The sequence below is a fragment of the Hemitrygon akajei genome, chromosome 15 (genome assembly GCF_048418815.1).
Source record: "Hemitrygon akajei chromosome 15, sHemAka1.3, whole genome shotgun sequence".
Lineage (NCBI taxonomy): Eukaryota > Metazoa > Chordata > Chondrichthyes > Myliobatiformes > Dasyatidae > Hemitrygon > Hemitrygon akajei.
This window is the reverse complement of record NC_133138.1, coordinates 7112833-7131498: the sequence shown is the minus strand read 5'-3', so window position 1 is coordinate 7131498 and position 18666 is coordinate 7112833. Positions and strand designations below refer to the sequence as shown.

The 18666-nt window shown below is 56.9% G+C and overlaps 1 protein-coding gene across 2 annotated transcripts in view; it reads left to right on the top strand.

The window, feature by feature from the left end:
- Nucleotides 1–18666, top strand: part of anxa6 (annexin A6) — a 114374-nt gene that overhangs the window by 69642 nt on the left and 26066 nt on the right. For both annotated transcript variants that reach the window (XM_073067115.1, XM_073067116.1), the window contains exons 15-18: nt 11015–11096; nt 14073–14167; nt 15667–15780; nt 17311–17401. In XM_073067115.1, coding sequence (XP_072923216.1) covers nt 11015–11096; nt 14073–14167; nt 15667–15780; nt 17311–17401 — 382 coding nt within the window. The remainder of the gene's footprint in view (nt 1–11014; nt 11097–14072; nt 14168–15666; nt 15781–17310; nt 17402–18666) is intronic.

The window sequence follows — 18666 nt, the reverse complement described above, 5'->3', positions numbered from 1 at the left end:
TGGCGCATTGAAGGTTAAACCCCCTCACACCATAATGTCCTTCTGAAACTTACTCAGTACAGACCTGTCAATCATGAAAATGAATGGGAAACGTTCTGACACGGAGCTCGTTGTGATACTTTTCACTGTTTAGATAAAGAAAGTAAAAATTGATTTTTGATTTTACCTTTGTGGTAGAATCACAGGCAAACGGCATTAGTCAGTTAAAGAGGCGCGTGTCCAGGATGCAGACATAGTGTTTTCAGCCTATACAGTTCCCATCCAACCTGCAGATTCCCTCCCCTCCTCGACCTCTTTTCCCCCTCACTGTTCTCCCTCTCTCCCCATCACCCCCTTTCATATCAGTCTCACCCCCTTCTCCCCAATTGTCCCCATCCACTGCCCCCTTCCACCCTACTCCCCCTTTCCCACACCACTCGCTATCCTCCCTTTCCACCTCCAACCTTGACACCGATTTTCCCCCTCCCTATCACTCGACAGAGTAGACAGGACTCCCACCCTCTCTCCCCTTTCAACTATTGAACTTTGCAACCCCTGGGTTACTGTCTCTTTAAGTGATGAACCCGGTTTGCGGAATCTCCTGCTCTTCCACTAATGCTGCTCTGCTGAGACTGACAGTGGGTTTGGACGGACACCCCAGCTGCTGAGGCTGACAGTGGGTTTGGACAGACCGACACCCCAGCTGCTGAGGCTGACAGTGGGTTTGGACGGATGGACACCCCAGCTGCTGAGGCTGACAGTGGGTTTGGACGGACGGACACCCCAGCTGCTGAGGCTGACAGTGGGTTTGGATGGACGGACACCCCAGCTGCTGAGGCTGACAGTAGGTTTGGACGGACACCCCAGCTGCTGAGGCTGACAGTGGGTTTGGGTGGACACCCCAGCTGCTGAGTCTGACAGTGGGTTTGGACGGACGGACACCCCAGCTGCTGAGGCTGACAGTGGGTTTGGACGGACGGACACCCCAGCTGCTGAGGCTGACAGTGGGTTTGGGTGGACGGTCACCCCAGCTGCTGAGTCTGACAGTGGGTTTGGACGGACGGACACCCCAGCTGCTGAGGCTGACAGTGGGTTTGGACGGACGGACACCCCAGCTGCTGAGGCTGACAGTGGGTTTGGGTGGACACCCCAGCTGCTGAGGCTGACAGTGGGTTTGGGTGGACACCCCAGCTGCTGAGGCTGACAGTGGGTTTGGGTAGACGGACACCCCAGCTGCTGAGGCTGACAGTGGGTTTGGACGGAAGGACACCCCAGCTGCTGAGGCTGACAGTGGGTTTGGACGGACGGACACCCCAGCTGCTGAGTCTGACAGTGGGTTTGGACGGACGGACACCCCAGCTGCTGAGGCTGACAGTGGGTTTGGATGGACGGACACCCCAGCTGCTGAGGCTGACAGTGGGTTTGGACGGACACCCCAGCTGCTGAGGCTGACAGTGGGTTTGGACGGACGGACACCCCAGCTGCTGAGGCTGACAGTGGGTTTGGACGGACACCCCAGCTGCTGAGGCTGACAGTGGGTTTGGACGGACGGACACCCCAGCTGCTGAGGCTGACAGTGGGTTTGGACTGACGGACACCCCAGCTGCTGAGGCTGACAGTGGGTTTGGACGGACGGACACCCCAGCTGCTGAGGCTGACAGTGGGTTTGGACGGACAGCCCAGCTGCTGAGGCTGACAGTGGGTTTGGACGGACGGACACCCCAGCTGCTGAGGCTGACAGTGGGTTTGGACGGACGGACACCCCAGCTGCTGAGGCTGACAGTGGGTTTGGACGGACACCCCAGCTGCTGAGGCTGACAGTGGGTTTGGGTGGACACCCCAGCTGCTGAGGCTGACAGTGGGTTTGGACGGACACCCCAGCTGCTGAGGCTGACAGTGGGTTTGGGTGGACACCCCAGCTGCTGAGGCTGACAGTGGGTTTGGACGGACGGACACCCCAGCTGCTGAGGCTGACAGTGGGTTTGGACGGACGGACACCCCAGCTGCTGAGGCTGACAGTGGGTTTGGACGGACGGACACCCCAGCTGCTGAGGCTGACAGTGGGTTTGGGTGGACACCCCAGCTGCTGAGGCTGACAGTGGGTTTGGATGGACGGACACCGCAGCTGCTGAGGCTGACAGTGGGTTTGGACGGACGGACACCCCAGCTGCTGAGGCTGACAGTGGGTTTGGGTGGACACCCCAGCTGCTGAGGCTGACAGTGGGTTTGGACGGACACCCCAGCTGCTGAGGCTGACAGTGGGTTTGGACGGACACCCCAGCTGCTGAGGCTGACAGTGGGTTTGGATGGACGGACACCCCAGCTGCTGAGGCTGACAGTGGGTTTGGACGGACAGCCCAGCTGCTGAGGCTGACAGTGGGTTTGGACGGACGGACACTCCAGCTGCTGAGGCTGACAGTGGGTTTGGACGGACGGACACCCCAGCTGCTGAGGCTGACAGTGGGTTTGGGTGGACACCCCAGCTGCTGAGGCTGACAGTGGGTTTGGACGGACACCCCAGCTGCTGAGGCTGACAGTGGGTTTGGACGGACACCCCAGCTGCTGAGGCTGACAGTGGGTTTGGATGGACGGACACCCCAGCTGCTGAGGCTGACAGTGGGTTTGGACGGACAGCCCAGCTGCTGAGGCTGACAGTGGGTTTGGACGGACGGACACTCCAGCTGCTGAGGCTGACAGTGGGTTTGGACGGACGGACACCCCAGCTGCTGAGGCTGACAGTGGGTTTGGGTGGACACCCCAGCTGCTGAGGCTGACAGTGGGTTTGGACGGACACCCCAGCTGCTGAGGCTGACAGTGGGTTTGGACGGACACCCCAGCTGCTGAGGCTGACAGTGGGTTTGGACGGACGGACACCCCAGCTGCTGAGGCTGACAGTGGGTTTGGACGGACAGCCCAGCTGCTGAGGCTGACAGTGTGTTTGGACGGACAGCCCAGCTGCTGAGGCTGACAGTGGGTTTGGACGGACGGACACCCCAGCTGCTGAGGCTGACAGTGGGTTTGGACGGACGGACACCCCAGCTGCTGAGGCTGACAGTGGGTTTGGACGGACGGACACCCCAGCTGCTGAGGCTGACAGTGGGTTTGGACGGACGGACACCCCAGCTGCTGAGGCTGACAGTGGGTTTGGGTGGACACCCCAGCTGCTGAGGCTGACAGTGGGTTTGGACGGACGGACACCCCAGCTGCTGAGGCTGACAGTGGGTTTGGACGGACGGACACCCCAGCTGCTGAGGCTGACAGTGGGTTTGGACGGACGGACACCCCAGCTGCTGAGGCTGACAGTGGGTTTGGACGGACGGACACCCCAGCTGCTGAGGCTGACAGTGGGTTTGGGTGGACACCCCAGCTGCTGAGGCTGACAGTGGGTTTGGACGGACGGACACCCCAGCTGCTGAGGCTGACAGTGGGTTTGGACGGACGGACACCCCAGCTGCTGAGGCTGACAGTGGGTTTGGACGGACGGACACCCCAGCTGCTGAGGCTGACAGTGGGTTTGGACGGACGGACACCCCAGCTGCTGAGGCTGACAGTGGGTTTGGGTGGACACCCCAGCTGCTGAGGCTGACAGTGGGTTTGGGTGGACACCCCAGCTGCTGAGGCTGACAGTGGGTTTGGACTGACGGACACCCCAGCTGCTGAGGCTGACAGTGGGTTTGGGTGGACACCCCAGCTGCTGAGGCTGACAGTGGGTTTGGGTGGACACCCCAGCTGCTGAGGCTGACAGTGGGTTTGGACGGACACCCCAGCTGCTGAGGCTGACAGTGGGTTTGGACGGACGGACACCCCAGCTGCTGAGGCTGACAGTGGGTTTGGGTGGACACCCCAGCTGCTGAGGCTGACAGTGGGTTTGGACGGACACCCCAGCTGCTGAGGCTGACAGTGGGTTTGGGTGGACACCCCAGCTGCTGAGGCTGACAGTGGGTTTGGACGGACAGCCCAGCTGCTGAGGCTGACAGTGGGTTTGGACGGACAGCCCAGCTGCTGAGGCTGACAGTGGGTTTGGACGGACAGCCCAGCTGCTGAGGCTGACAGTGGGTTTGGACGGACGGACACCCCAGCTGCTGAGGCTGACAGTGGGTTTGGACGGACGGACACCCCAGCTGCTGAGGCTGACAGTGGGTTTGGACGGACGGACACCCCAGCTGCTGAGGCTGACAGTGGGTTTGGATGGACGGACACCACAGCTGCTGAAGCTGACAGTGGGTTTGGACGGACCGACACCCCAGCTGCTGAGGCTGACAGTGGGTTTGGACGGACCGACACCCCAGCTGCTGAGGCTGACAGTGGGTTTGGACGGACGGACACCCCAGCTGCTGAGGCTGACAGTGGGTTTGGGTGGACACCCCAGCTGCTGAGGCTGACAGTGGGTTTGGGTGGACACCCCAGCTGCTGAGTCTGACAGTGGGTTTGGACGGACGGACACCCCAGCTGCTGAGGCTGACAGTGGGTTTGGACGGACGGACACCCCAGCTGCTGAGGCTGACAGTGGGTTTGGACGGACACCCCAGCTGCTGAGGCTGACAGTGGGTTTGGACGGACACCCCAGCTGCTGAGGCTGACAGTGGGTTTGGACGGACACCCCAGCTGCTGAGGCTGACAGTGGGTTTGGACGGACGGACACCCCAGCTGCTGAGTCTGACAGTGGGTTTGGACGGACGGACACCCCAGCTGCAGAGGCTGACAGTGGGTTTGGACGGACGGACACCCCAGCTGCTGAGGCTGACAGTGGGTTTGGACGGACACCCCAGCTGCTGAGGCTGACAGTGGGTTTGGACGGACGGACACCCCAGCTGCTGAGGCTGACAGTGGGTTTGGACGGACACCACAGCTGCTGAGGCTGACAGTGGGTTTGGACGGACGGACACCCCTGCTGCTGAGGCTGACAGTGGGTTTGGACGGACGGACACCCCAGCTGCTGAGGCTGACAGTGGGTTTGGACGGACGGACACCCCAGCTGCTGAGGCTGACAGTGGGTTTGGACGGACACCACAGCTGCTGAGGCAGACAGTGGGTTTGGACGGACACCCCAGCTGCTGAGGCTGACAGTGGGTTTGGACGGACGGACACCCCAGCTGCTGAGGCTGACAGTGGGTTTGGATGGACACCCCAGCTGCTGAGGCTGACAGTGGGTTTGGACGGACACCCCAGCTGCTGAGGCTGACAGTGGGTTTGGACGGACGGACACCCCAGCTGCTGAGGCTGACAGTGGGTTTGGACGGACGGACACCCCAGCTGCTGAGGCTGACAGTGGGTTTGGATGGACACCCCAGCTGCTGAGGCTGACAGTGGGTTTGGACGGACACCCCAGCTGCTGAGGCTGACAGTGGGTTTGGGTGGACACCCCAGCTGCTGAGGCTGACAGTGGGTTTGGACGGACAGCCCAGCTGCTGAGGCTGACAGTGGGTTTGGACGGACAGCCCAGCTGCTGAGGCTGACAGTGGGTTTGGACGGACAGCCCAGCTGCTGAGGCTGACAGTGGGTTTGGACGGACGGACACCCCAGCTGCTGAGGCTGACAGTGGGTTTGGACGGACGGACACCCCAGCTGCTGAGGCTGACAGTGGGTTTGGACGGACGGACACCCCAGCTGCTGAGGCTGACAGTGGGTTTGGATGGACGGACACCACAGCTGCTGAAGCTGACAGTGGGTTTGGACGGACCGACACCCCAGCTGCTGAGGCTGACAGTGGGTTTGGACGGACCGACACCCCAGCTGCTGAGGCTGACAGTGGGTTTGGACGGACGGACACCCCAGCTGCTGAGGCTGACAGTGGGTTTGGGTGGACACCCCAGCTGCTGAGGCTGACAGTGGGTTTGGGTGGACACCCCAGCTGCTGAGTCTGACAGTGGGTTTGGACGGACGGACACCCCAGCTGCTGAGGCTGACAGTGGGTTTGGACGGACGGACACCCCAGCTGCTGAGGCTGACAGTGGGTTTGGACGGACACCCCAGCTGCTGAGGCTGACAGTGGGTTTGGACGGACACCCCAGCTGCTGAGGCTGACAGTGGGTTTGGACGGACACCCCAGCTGCTGAGGCTGACAGTGGGTTTGGACGGACGGACACCCCAGCTGCTGAGTCTGACAGTGGGTTTGGACGGACGGACACCCCAGCTGCAGAGGCTGACAGTGGGTTTGGACGGACGGACACCCCAGCTGCTGAGGCTGACAGTGGGTTTGGACGGACACCCCAGCTGCTGAGGCTGACAGTGGGTTTGGACGGACGGACACCCCAGCTGCTGAGGCTGACAGTGGGTTTGGACGGACACCACAGCTGCTGAGGCTGACAGTGGGTTTGGACGGACGGACACCCCTGCTGCTGAGGCTGACAGTGGGTTTGGACGGACGGACACCCCAGCTGCTGAGGCTGACAGTGGGTTTGGACGGACGGACACCCCAGCTGCTGAGGCTGACAGTGGGTTTGGACGGACACCACAGCTGCTGAGGCAGACAGTGGGTTTGGACGGACACCCCAGCTGCTGAGGCTGACAGTGGGTTTGGACGGACGGACACCCCAGCTGCTGAGGCTGACAGTGGGTTTGGATGGACACCCCAGCTGCTGAGGCTGACAGTGGGTTTGGACGGACACCCCAGCTGCTGAGGCTGACAGTGGGTTTGGGTGGACACCCCAGCTGCTGAGGCTGACAGTGGGTTTGGACGGACACCCCAGCTGCTGAGGCTGACAGTGGGTTTGGACGGACGGACACCCCAGCTGCTGAGGCTGACAGTGGGTTTGGACGGACGGACACCCCAGCTGCTGAGGCTGACAGTGGGTTTGGATGGACACCCCAGCTGCTGAGGCTGACAGTGGGTTTGGACGGACACCCCAGCTGCTGAGGCTGACAGTGGGTTTGGGTGGACACCCCAGCTGCTGAGGCTGACAGTGGGTTTGGGTGGACACCCCAGCTGCTGAGGCTGACAGTGGGTTTGGACGGACAGCCCAGCTGCTGAGGCTGACAGTGGGTTTGGACGGACAGCCCAGCTGCTGAGGCTGACAGTGGGTTTGGACGGACAGCCCAGCTGCTGAGGCTGACAGTGGGTTTGGACGGACGGACACCCCAACTGCTGAGGCTGACAGTGGGTTTGGATGGACGGACACCCCAGCTGCTGAGGCTCACAGTGGGTTTGGACGGACACCCCAGCTGCTGAGGCTGACAGTGGGTTTGGATGGACGGACACCCCAGCTGCTGAGGCTGACAGTGGGTTTGGACGGACGGACACCCCAGCTGCTGAGGCTGACAGTGGGTTTGGATGGACGGACACCCCAGCTGCTGAGGCTGACAGTGGGTTTGGATGGACGGACACCCCAGCTGCTGAGACTGACAGTGGGTTTGGACGGACACCCCAGCTGCTGAGGCTGACAGTGGGTTTGGATGGACGGACAGCCCAGCTGCTGAGGCTGACAGTGGGTTTGGACGGACAGCCCAGCTGCTGAGGCTGACAGTGGGTTTGGACGGATGGACACCCCAGCTGCTGAGGCTGACAGTGGGTTTGGACGGACACCCCAGCTGCTGAGGCTGACAATGGGTTTGGACGGACGGACACCCCAGCTGCTGAGGCTGACAGTGGGTTTGGACGGACAGCCCAGCTGCTGAGGCTGACAGTGGGTTTGGACGGACGGACACCCCAGCTGCTGAGGCTGACAGTGGGTTTGGGTGGACACCCCAGCTGCTGAGGCTGACAGTGGGTTTGGACGGACACCCCAGCTGCTGAGGCTGACAATGGGTTTGGACGGACGGACACCCCAGCTGCTGAGGCTGACAGTGGGTTTGGACGGACAGCCCAGCTGCTGAGGCTGACAGTGGGTTTGGACGGACGGACACCCCAGCTGCTGAGGCTGACAGTGGGTTTGGGTGGACACCCCAGCTGCTGAGGCTGACAGTGGGTTTGGGCGGACACCCCAGCTGCTGAGGCTGACAGTGGGTTTGGGTGGACACCCCAGCTGCTGAGGCTGACAGTGGGTTTGGACGGACGGACACCCCAGCTGCTGAGGCTGACAGTGGGTTTGGACGGACGGACACCCCAGCTGCTGAGGCTGACAGTGGGTTTGGACGGACACCCCAGCTGCTGAAGCTGACAGTGGGTTTGGACGGACGGACACCCCAGCTGCTGAGGCTGACAGTGGGTTTGGACGGACGGACACCCCAGCTGCTGAGGCTGACAGTGGGTTTGGACGGACGGACACCCCAGCTGCTGAGGCTGACAGTGGGTTTGGACGGACACCCCAGCTGCTGAGGCTGACAGTGGGTTTGGATGGACGGACACCCCAGCTGCTGAGGCTGACAGTGGGTTTGGACGGACGGACACCCCAGCTGCTGAGGCTGACAGTGGGTTTGGGTGGACACCCCAGCTGCTGAGGCTGACAGTGGGTTTGGACGGACGGACACCCCAGCTGCTGAGGCTGACAGTGGGTTTGGGTGGACACCCCAGCTGCTGAGGCTGACAGTGGGTTTGGACGGACGGACACCCCAGCTGCTGAGGCTGACAGTGGGTTTGGACGGACGGACACCCCAGCTGCTGAGGCTGACAGTGGGTTTGGACGGACACCCCAGCTGCTGAAGCTGACAGTGGGTTTGGACGGACGGACACCCCAGCTGCTGAGGCTGACAGTGGGTTTGGACGGACGGACACCCCAGCTGCTGAGGCTGACAGTGGGTTTGGACGGACGGACACCCCAGCTGCTGAGGCTGACAGTGGGTTTGGACGGACACCCCAGCTGCTGAGGCTGACAGTGGGTTTGGACGGACGGACACCCCAGCTGCTGAGGCTGACAGTGGGTTTGGGTGGACACCCCAGCTGCTGAGTCTGACAGTGGGTTTGGACGGACGGACACCCCAGCTGCTGAGGCTGACAGTGGGTTTGGACGGACACCCCAGCTGCTGAGGCTGACAGTGGGTTTGGACGGACGGACACCCCAGCTGCTGAGGCTGACAGTGGGTTTGGGTGGACACCCCAGCTGCTGAGGCTGACAGTGGGTTTGGACGGACGGACACCCCAGCTGCTGAGGCTGACAGTGGGTTTGGACGGACGGACACCCCAGCTGCTGAGGCTGACAGTGGGTTTGGATGGACGGACACCCCAGCTGCTGAGGCTGACAGTGGGTTTGGATGGACGGACACCCCAGCTGCTGAGGCTGACAGTGGGTTTGGACGGACACCCCAGCTGCTGAGGCTGACAGTGGGTTTGGACGGACGGACACCCCAGCTGCTGAGGCTGACAGTGGGTTTGGGTGGACACCCCAGCTGCTGAGGCTGACAGTGGGTTTGGACGGACACCCCAGCTGCTGAGTCTGACAGTGGGTTTGGACGGACGGACACCCCAGCTGCTGAGGCTGACAGTGGGTTTGGACGGACACCCCAGCTGCTGAGGCTGACAGTGGGTTTGGACGGACGGACACCCCAGCTGCTGAGGCTGACAGTGGGTTTGGGTGGACACCCCAGCTGCTGAGGCTGACAGTGGGTTTGGACGGACGGACACCCCAGCTGCTGAGGCTGACAGTGGGTTTGGGTGGACACCCCAGCTGCTGAGGCTGACAGTGGGTTTGGACGGACGGACACCCCAGCTGCTGAGGCTGACAGTGGGTTTGGACGGACGGACACCCCAGCTGCTGAGGCTGACAGTGGGTTTGGACGGACGGACACCCCAGCTGCTGAGGCTGACAGTGGGTTTGGACGGACAGCCCAGCTGCTGAGGCTGACAGTGGGTTTGGACGGACAGCCCAGCTGCTGAGGCTGACAGTGGGTTTGGACGGACGGACACCCCAGCTGCTGAGGCTGACAGTGGGTTTGGACGGACGGACACCCCAGCTGCTGAGGCTGACAGTGGGTTTGGACGGACACCCCAGCTGCTGAGGCTGCAGTGGGTTTGGACGGACGGTCACCCCAGCTGCTGAGGCTGACAGTGGGTTTGGGTGGACACCCCAGCTGCTGAGGCTGACAGTGGGTTTGGACGGACACCCCAGCTGCTGAGGCTGACAGTGGGTTTGGACGGACAGACACCCCAGCTGCTGAGGCTGACAGTGGGTTTGGGTGGACACCCCAGCTGCTGAGGCTGACAGTGGGTTTGGACGGACGGACACCCCAGCTGCTGAGGCTGACAGTGGGTTTGGACGGACGGACACCCCAGCTGCTGAGGCTGACAGTGGGTTTGGACGGACGGACACCCCAGCTGCTGAGGCTGACAGTGGGTTTGGACGGACGGACACCCCAGCTGCTGAGGCTGACAGTGGGTTTGGACGGACACCCCAGCTGCTGAGGCTGACAGTGGGTTTGGACGGACACCCCAGCTGCTGAGGCTGACAGTGGGTTTGGACGGACGGACACCCCAGCTGCTGAGGCTGACAGTGGGTTTGGACGGACGGACACCCCAGCTGCTGAGGCTGACAGTGGGTTTGGGTGGACGGACACCCCAGCTGCTGAGGCTGACAGTGGGTTTGGGTGGACACCCCAGCTGCTGAGGCTGACAGTGGGTTTGGACGGACACCCCAGCTGCTGAGACTGACAGTGGGTTTGGACGGACACCCCAGCTGCTGAGGCTGACAGTGGGTTTGGACGGACACCCCAGCTGCTGAGACTGACAGTGGGTTTGGACGGACACCCCAGCTGCTGAGGCTGACAGTGGGTTTGGGTGGACGGACACCCCAGCTGCTGAGGCTGAACCCCTGAACGTTGACTGTTTATTCCTCTCTAGAGATACTGCCTCGTCTGCTGAGTTCCTGCAGCGTTTTGTGTGTGTGTTCTGCAAACTCTACTCACTCACTACACCTGCTTTCTAATGCAGTGGGTCAAACGGCTGCTTATTCCTCTTGTACTGAGTGAACGCTATCGAGTTTCACTCAGTTGTGTATCACAGGGTCCTTGTGTTATCCAGTTACTCACTTAGGACCCTGAGAAACTCACAGGGCACAGGGTTTGGGGTTCACTGCTCCCTCCCCTTACCACCTCCTCCCTCAACCCCTGCACACCCATCAATTCCCATCAAGTAACCAATCCTTCTTACTTTCCTTCCCCACGACAGCTGAAGGGGACGATAGGCCCAGCTGCTGACTTCAAACCTGAGGTGGACGTAAAGGCCCTCCGCAAGGCAATGAAAGGAATAGGTCAGAGTTGTGGAAGCTTCCAGAAGCATTGCATCTCATTGTCGGATGGCTGGTGTTTTAATTTACTCTCGCCCATCCCATCTGTGAATCTAATTGCCAGAGAGGCGGCTTGGGGTCCTGACTAAGAATTTTGAACTGCTAGAAGCTTTTTATATATTGAGATATCCAACATGGAAAGGGCCCTTCTGGCCTTTCGAACTGCGCCACCAGCGACCCTTGACATAACCCTAGCCTAATCACAGGGCGATTTACAGTGACCAATGAACATCTGGGACTGTGGGAGTACCTGGAGAAAACCCATGCTTTCATGGGGAGAACGTACAAACTCCTTACAGATGGCAGCGGAATTGAATATCAACTCTAACTGAAAAAACATTGTGCTAACTACTACGTTACTATGGCACCCAAGGTGTAGAAACAGAAACAGGATCATTTTTTATCACTGGAGCACAGGATTAGATTTGTTGTTTTGTGACAGTACTACTGTGCAATACACTAAACAATCAGTATAAGTTACAATAAACGTATATTTAAAAAAGTGCCAAAAGAGAGTGGAATAGAGAGGGGGTGTTCATGTTTAGAATTCTGATGGTGAAGGGGAAGAAGCAGTTCCTGAAACATCTTCATAATGAGGGTCTTCCCCCTCACCTGGTCTCACCTATCACCTCCCAGTGTCTCACTTCATCCCCCTCCCCACCCACCCACCTTCCCCCTCACCTGGTCTCACCTATCACCTCCCAGTGTCTCACTTCATCCCCCTCCCCACCCACCCACCTTCCCCCTCACCTGGTCTCATCTATCACCTCCCAGTGTCTCACTTCATCCCCCTCCCCACCCACCCACCTTCCCCCTCACCTGGTCTCAACTATCACCTCCCAGTATCTCACTTCATCCCCCTCCCTCACCCACCTTCCCCCTCACCTGGTCTCACCTATCACCTCCCAGTGTCTCACTTCATCCCCCTCCCCACCCACCCACCTTCCCCCTCACCTGGTCTCATCTATCACCTCCCAGTGTCTCACTTCATCCCCCTCCCCACCCACCCACCTTCCCCCTCACCTGGTCTCACCTATCACCTCCCAGTGTCTCACTTCATCCCCCTCCCTCACCCACCTTCCCCCTCACCTGGTCTCACCTATCACCTCCCAGTGTCTCACTTCATCCCCTCCCCCACCCACCCACCTTCCCCCTCACCTGGTCTCACCTATCACCTCCCAGTGTCTCACTTCATCCCCTCTCCCACCGACCCACCTTCCCCCTCACCTGGTCTCACCTATCACCTCCCAGTGTCTCACTTCATCCCCCTCCCCCACCCACCCACCTTCCCCCTCACCTGGTCTCACCTATCACCTCCCAGTGTCTCACTTCATCCCCTCCCCCACCCACCCACCTTCCCCCTCACCTGGTCTCACCTATCACCTCCCAGTGTCTCACTTCATCCCCTCTCCCACCGACCCACCTTCCCCCTCACCTGGTCTCACCTATCACCTCCCAGTGTCTCACTTCATCCCCCTCCCTCACCCACCTTCCCCCTCACCTGGTCTCACCTATCACCTCCCAGTGTCTCACTTCATCCCCTCCCCCACCCACCCACCTTCCCCCTCACCTGGTCTCACCTATCACCTCCCAGTGTCTCACTTCATCCCCTCTCCCACCGACCCACCTTCCCCCTCACCTGGTCTCACCTATCACCTCCCAGTGTCTCACTTCATCCCACTCCCCCACCCACCCATCTTCCCCCTCACCTGGTCTTACCTATCACCTGCTAGCTTATCGTCTTTCCCCTCCTTCCAACTTTTTGTTCCGGCATCTTCCCCATTCCTTTCCAGTCCTGATGAAGGATCTCGTCCTGAAACGTCAATTGTTTACTCTTTTCCATCGATACTGCCTGACCTGCTGAGTTCCTCCAGCATTTTGTGTGTGTTACCATCTGGATAGGAGAGGTTTAGAGGTAGAAGGTGATGAGAGGCATTGATCGTGTGGACAGCCAGAGGCTTTTTCCCAGGGCTGAAATGGTATCATGAGAGGGCACAGTTTTAAGGTGCTCGGAAGTAGGTACAAGGGGGATGTCGGAGGTAAGTTTTTCACACAGAGAGTGGTGGGTGTGTGGAATGCACTGCCAGTAATGGTGGTAGAGGCAGATACAATAGGGCCTTTCCTGCAGGTTCATGGAGCTTAGAAAAACAGGGCTATGTGGTAGGGAAATTCTAGGCAGTTTCTAGAGTAGGTTACATGGTCAGCCCAACATTGTGGGCCGAAGGGCCTGTAATGTGCTGTAGATTTCTATGTTTCTATATGGGCCAAGCGTGAGCAGTCAGTATGGATGAGTTGGGTCGAAGGAAATAATTAATTTGTGTGCCACAGTATTGTAGCGGTTAGCACAACTCTATCATATTTTGGATGTCACAGTTTTGAGTTTAATTCTGGCATCCTTGGTAAAGAGTTTGTACGTCCTCCCCATGAACGTGTGGATTTCCTCCCACAGTCCGAAGTTAGTAGGTTAATTGGTGATTGTAAATTGCCCTGTGAATAGGATTGGGTTAAGTAGGTGGGTCGCTGGGCGGTGCACCTGTTGGGTTGGAAGGGGAGAAACGGGAAGGTACAGACTACACCCCTCGTTGCTTCTGCCTCTACCAGCAGGGAGGGGATTCCCACCGGTGATCGGAGGGAAAACGTCGAAGGGCGCCACGGTAGGGTGGCGGTTAGCGTGATGCTGTTACCGCTCGGGGTGTTGGGGTTTGGAGTTCATTTCTGATGTCCTCTGTAAGAAAGTTTTACATTCTCCCCGTGATCATTCCCACAGTCCAAAGACGTACCGGTTAGTAGGGTCATTGATCATTGTAAATTGTCCCGTGGTTTGGGTAGTTGGTGTTAAGTCGGGGGTTTGCTGGGCAGTGCGGGTCATTGGGCCGGTAGCGCCTGTTCCTCTCTGTATCTGTGTATCTGCTAACACAGGCTGCCCGCTCTCTTGTCTAGGCACCGATGAGGAGGCGATCATCAACATAATTTCCCAGAGGAGCAATGCACAAAGACAACAGCTCCGGCAGCAGTTCAAATCCCAGCTGGGCCGGGTAGGTCCTCGGTGCTTTGAAGGATAGAGGCCGACATATTCAAACATACGTAAGATCTGAAGGGCACTGTCGGAGGGAAATAAGTTCATGGATTCAGTAAAGGGGGCAGAAGACACGAACTGTTTAAAATTTTAACCATTTATCAACAACGACAAAGACTAAAGTGTTCAAGTTACAGAGATATGGGCCCCCTACCTGCAGCACCCTTTCCAGTGTTTCCACAGCACTGCCTACACAACGCCCAGCCCACGGTGATTCAGAGAGCTGCAGCTGGACGCGCTCTGTATTTAAACGCTAGCTGTATTCTGGTGCCGGACGCCTGTACCCTGGTGCCAAACGCAGCCAGTGGAAGGCCTACAGTGTTCTTCAAATGGGCCGATCGACAAATAACACGGTGGCTGTGGCTTTCGACCAGCAGATAGTCTTTACCCTCTGTGTTCATTTTGTGGCAGCGGTACAGTGCTGACACCTGATTCTGAGTCACTGCATATAAAATTACTATAACTTATGATAATAGATAAATAAATTCTGCAAAAGGGGAATAGTGAGGTAGTGTTCACGGATTCACGGACCATTCAGAAATCCGACGGCGGAAGGGAAGAAGCTGTTCCTAAGACGTTGAGTCCTGTACTTCCCCCAGTGGGAAGAGGACACGTCCTGGGTGATGGGGTCCTTAATGGTGGATGCCACCTTTTTGAGGCATCACATTGGAGAAGTATTAGGGGGGCATTTAAGAGATTTTTAGATAGGCACATGGATGAAAGGGAAGTAGAGGGTTATGTGGGAGGAGAGGGTTAGATTGATCTTAAAATAGGTTAAAATGGCACATTGTGGGCTGAAGGAGCTGTACTGTGTTGTAATGTTCTGTGTCCTCGATGGTGGGAAGGCTAGTGCCCGTAATGGAGCTGGCTAAGTTTACAACCCTGCGCAGTTGCCCCTTCGTGCCAGACGGGGGTACAACCAGTCAGACTGGTGTCCGCGGTACGTAAATCTGTAGGGGTTTGCTATGACATACCAAACCTTCTCAAAAGCACAAGAGATTCTGCAGACGCTTGAAGGAATGAAGAGAGAGGGGCCGCCCTGTGCAGGGAACGGCAGTGGAATTAGACAGGCAGGAGGGAGGGTGTCATTAGACTGAGGGAGGGGGTAAAAGAATGGCTTAATAGACTGGTAGGAGGGGGAGAGGAAGGTGCAGTTAGATCTAAGGGGGTATTGGGGTGGGGTAAATTGAAGGGAGGGAGGGATTACTGAGGCTGCCTGGATGAGGGTACGGGTTTAGATTGAGTGGAATGGATTAGACTGGGGGTAGTTGGGTGGAGGGGTATTATTGTGGAGGTGGAACTAGATTTAGGGGAGGGTGAGGGAATGGTGTATTGGGCTGAGATGGGGAAGGATGGGGAGATTACCAGGCTGGATGGGATCTTACTCTGGGTGTGTGGTAGAACGTGGTTTGATATGAGGCAGCCCTTCACTCTGACTGTCTCCCCCACTCCCCCCAGGACCTGATGGCAGACCTGAAGTCTGAGATTGGTGGGAACCTGCAGCGAATCCTTCTCGGCCTCATGATGACTCCCGCTGAGTTTGATGCCAAACAGCTTCAGAAGGCAATGAAGGTGAGTTGTGTTTGGGCCCACACCCCTCCTGAGATCAACCAAGATCATGGGCTCAGCTCAGAGACTGCTCTCCATCTTCATCTCTCATTGTGTGGGGTTTTAATTTTGAATCGCTCTTCTTTTATTCCCCACTTTGATCTCTACTCCTCGCCTACCCATCACCTCCCCTGGTAACCCCCTTCCTTCCTTTTCTCCCATGGTCTGCTCTCCTCTCCTGTCAGATTCTGTCTTCTCCAGCCCTTTATCTTTCCCACTTTCTGTCTTCACCTATCACCTTTCACCTTGTCCTCTTTCCTCTCCCTCCACTTTTTCAGTCTGGCATCTTCCCTCTTCCTTTCCAGCCCTGATGAAGGGTCTCGGCCCAAAACATCAACTGTTCATTCATTTCCATAGACGCTGCCTGGCCTGCTGAGTTCCTCCAGCACTTTGTGTGTGCTGCTCTGGATTTCCAGCATCTGCAGACTTTGTAGAATCATGGGAAGCAGACCCTTTGGCCCATCTGAGGCTTGACAAGGATTTGGTCAGGCCACACACAGTATTATCAGCAGTTTTGGGCCCTCTATCTAAGAAAGGATATGCTGGCATTGGAGAGGGTCCAGAGGGGCTCACAAGAATGATCGGAGGAATGAAAAGGTTAACGTGTCAGAAGCATTTGATAGGTCTGGGCCTGTACTTGCTGGAGTTTAGAGGAATGAGAACAGATCTATATTATTGTAAGGGCCCAATAGAGTGGATGTTTTCTATAGTGGGGGAGTATAGGACCAGAGGGCACAGCCTCAGAATAAAAGGAAATCCATATAGAGCAGAGATGAAGAGGAATTTCTTTAGCCAGAGGGTGGTGAATCTGTGGAATTCATTGCCACAGATAGCTGTGGGGGCCAAGTCATTAGTATATTTAAAGCGGAGGTTGGTAAGTTCTTGATTAGTCAGGGGGGGTCAAAGGTTACGTGGAGAAGGTAGGACGATGGGGTTGATCAGATGTGATGGAGTGGTGTAGTGGGTGTGATGGGCTGAATGGCCTAATTCATTGACCTAATGTTGAGTTCAATGCTGACTGGCAACTCCTGCGATGCTGCTGGTGCCAGACTGTATCCGTCGCTGTCATTTCTTTGGGTTCATCAGCTGCATGGAGAGGGGAGCCTGCCACATGGGCATTGGCATACCCTCCGTATCGTACTGTCCTGGCATGTGTACCAGCTTGTGTATCATGTACACAATGTCCATGGCCAACCCCAATCAATGGAGGGCATCCAGCATCTTAGTCTCTTTGTCTTTAAGCTTTCTGCTTCTAGCTCCTGTTCTGTTCCTTTGTTCTATCAATGCTTAATAAAATGATCACAAAGTGACAGGTTTTGTGCCTTTTTCCTAACTTCTGAAAGAACCTTGGATTGAAAACCTCAGAATCCAACAAGGGACTTCAGGCAAATGCGGGCAACTGGGACTTGTTGGGGCAACATGTTTAGTATGGATGAGTTGGGCCAAAGGGCCTGTTTCTGAGCTGTAGGACTATCACATTCTTGCTTTGCACAGGGCGCAGGCACGGACGAAAGGGCCTTGATCGAAATTCTTACTACAAGAACAAATCAGGAGATTTCGGACATCAAGGAGGCCTACAAGGAAGGTGAGTTTACATGACCTAGGACTAATCCAAGTTTATCTCTCACATCCGGCTCTGAGAATATTTGGGATTTACTTATCACCTCATTATAGGAAGGATGTGGAAGCCTTAGCAGGCGATCCCGACTTGGGGGCCACGGACTCCTCGTTAAATGGTAGGGGTCTATGGCATCAAAAAGGTGTAGACCAGATCTAGACTAGAGAGCATGTCTAACGAGGACAGGTTGAGCGAGCTGGAGCTTTTGTCTTTGAAGCAAAAGAAGATGAGACTTGATAGAAGTGTACAAGATGATAAGAGGAGTAGATCAAGTGGACATTCAGAGACTTCTCCCCAAGGATGAAATGGCTAATACCTGGGGGCATCATTTTAAAGTAATTGGAGGAAAGTATAGGGGCATGTCAGAGGTAGGTTTTTTACATAGGGTGGAGGGCGTGTGGAACACCCTGCCAGGGGTGGTGGTAGAGGCAGATACAATAGGGACATTTAACAGACTCTTAGACAGGCGCATGGATGGTAGATTAATGGAAGCTTTGTGGGAGCAAAGGGTTAAATTGATCTTGAAGTAGGTTAAAGGGCCAGCACAACATCATGGGCCGAAGGGCCTCTACTGTGCTGTACTGTACTGTTCTGTGTTTTATTTATTGTCTGTTTTGTATTGTTTCCCTTTTGTCTGTATTTGGCTGAATGCGAATTATTATTCACATTGAATTATCATTTATTCTTGTCACACACTGCGAGATACAGTGAAAAGGCTTTGTTTGCATATTATCCAGACAAGCTGTTCCCAACAACAACGGGATGCCGAATGAGGACTTTATTCCCCAGAACGTAGAAGATTGAGGGGAGATTTGATAGAGCAGGGTTTTCCACACAGACCCCTCAGTTAATGGTTGGGGTCCGTGACATAAAAAAGGTTGGAAACCCCTGTGATTGAGGTATACAAAATTATGGGGGGTATAGACAGGGTTCTTCCACTGAGGATGGATGAGATTAGAACTAGAGGTCATGAGTTAAGGGTGAAAGGTGAAATGTTTCAGGGGGAATATGAGTGTGGAACAAGCTGCCAGTGGAGGTGGTGGATGCTGGGTCAATTTCAACATTTAAGGGAAGTTTGTGTAGGTACATGGAGGGGAGGGATATGGACCAAGGTGCAGGTCAATGGAAGTAGGCAGGTTGATAGTTCAGTATGCACTAGATAATCCAAAAGGCCTAATTATGTGCTTGCTAGTCTGACTTGATGTTTCTACAGAGAAAGTGCAATGCAGGCA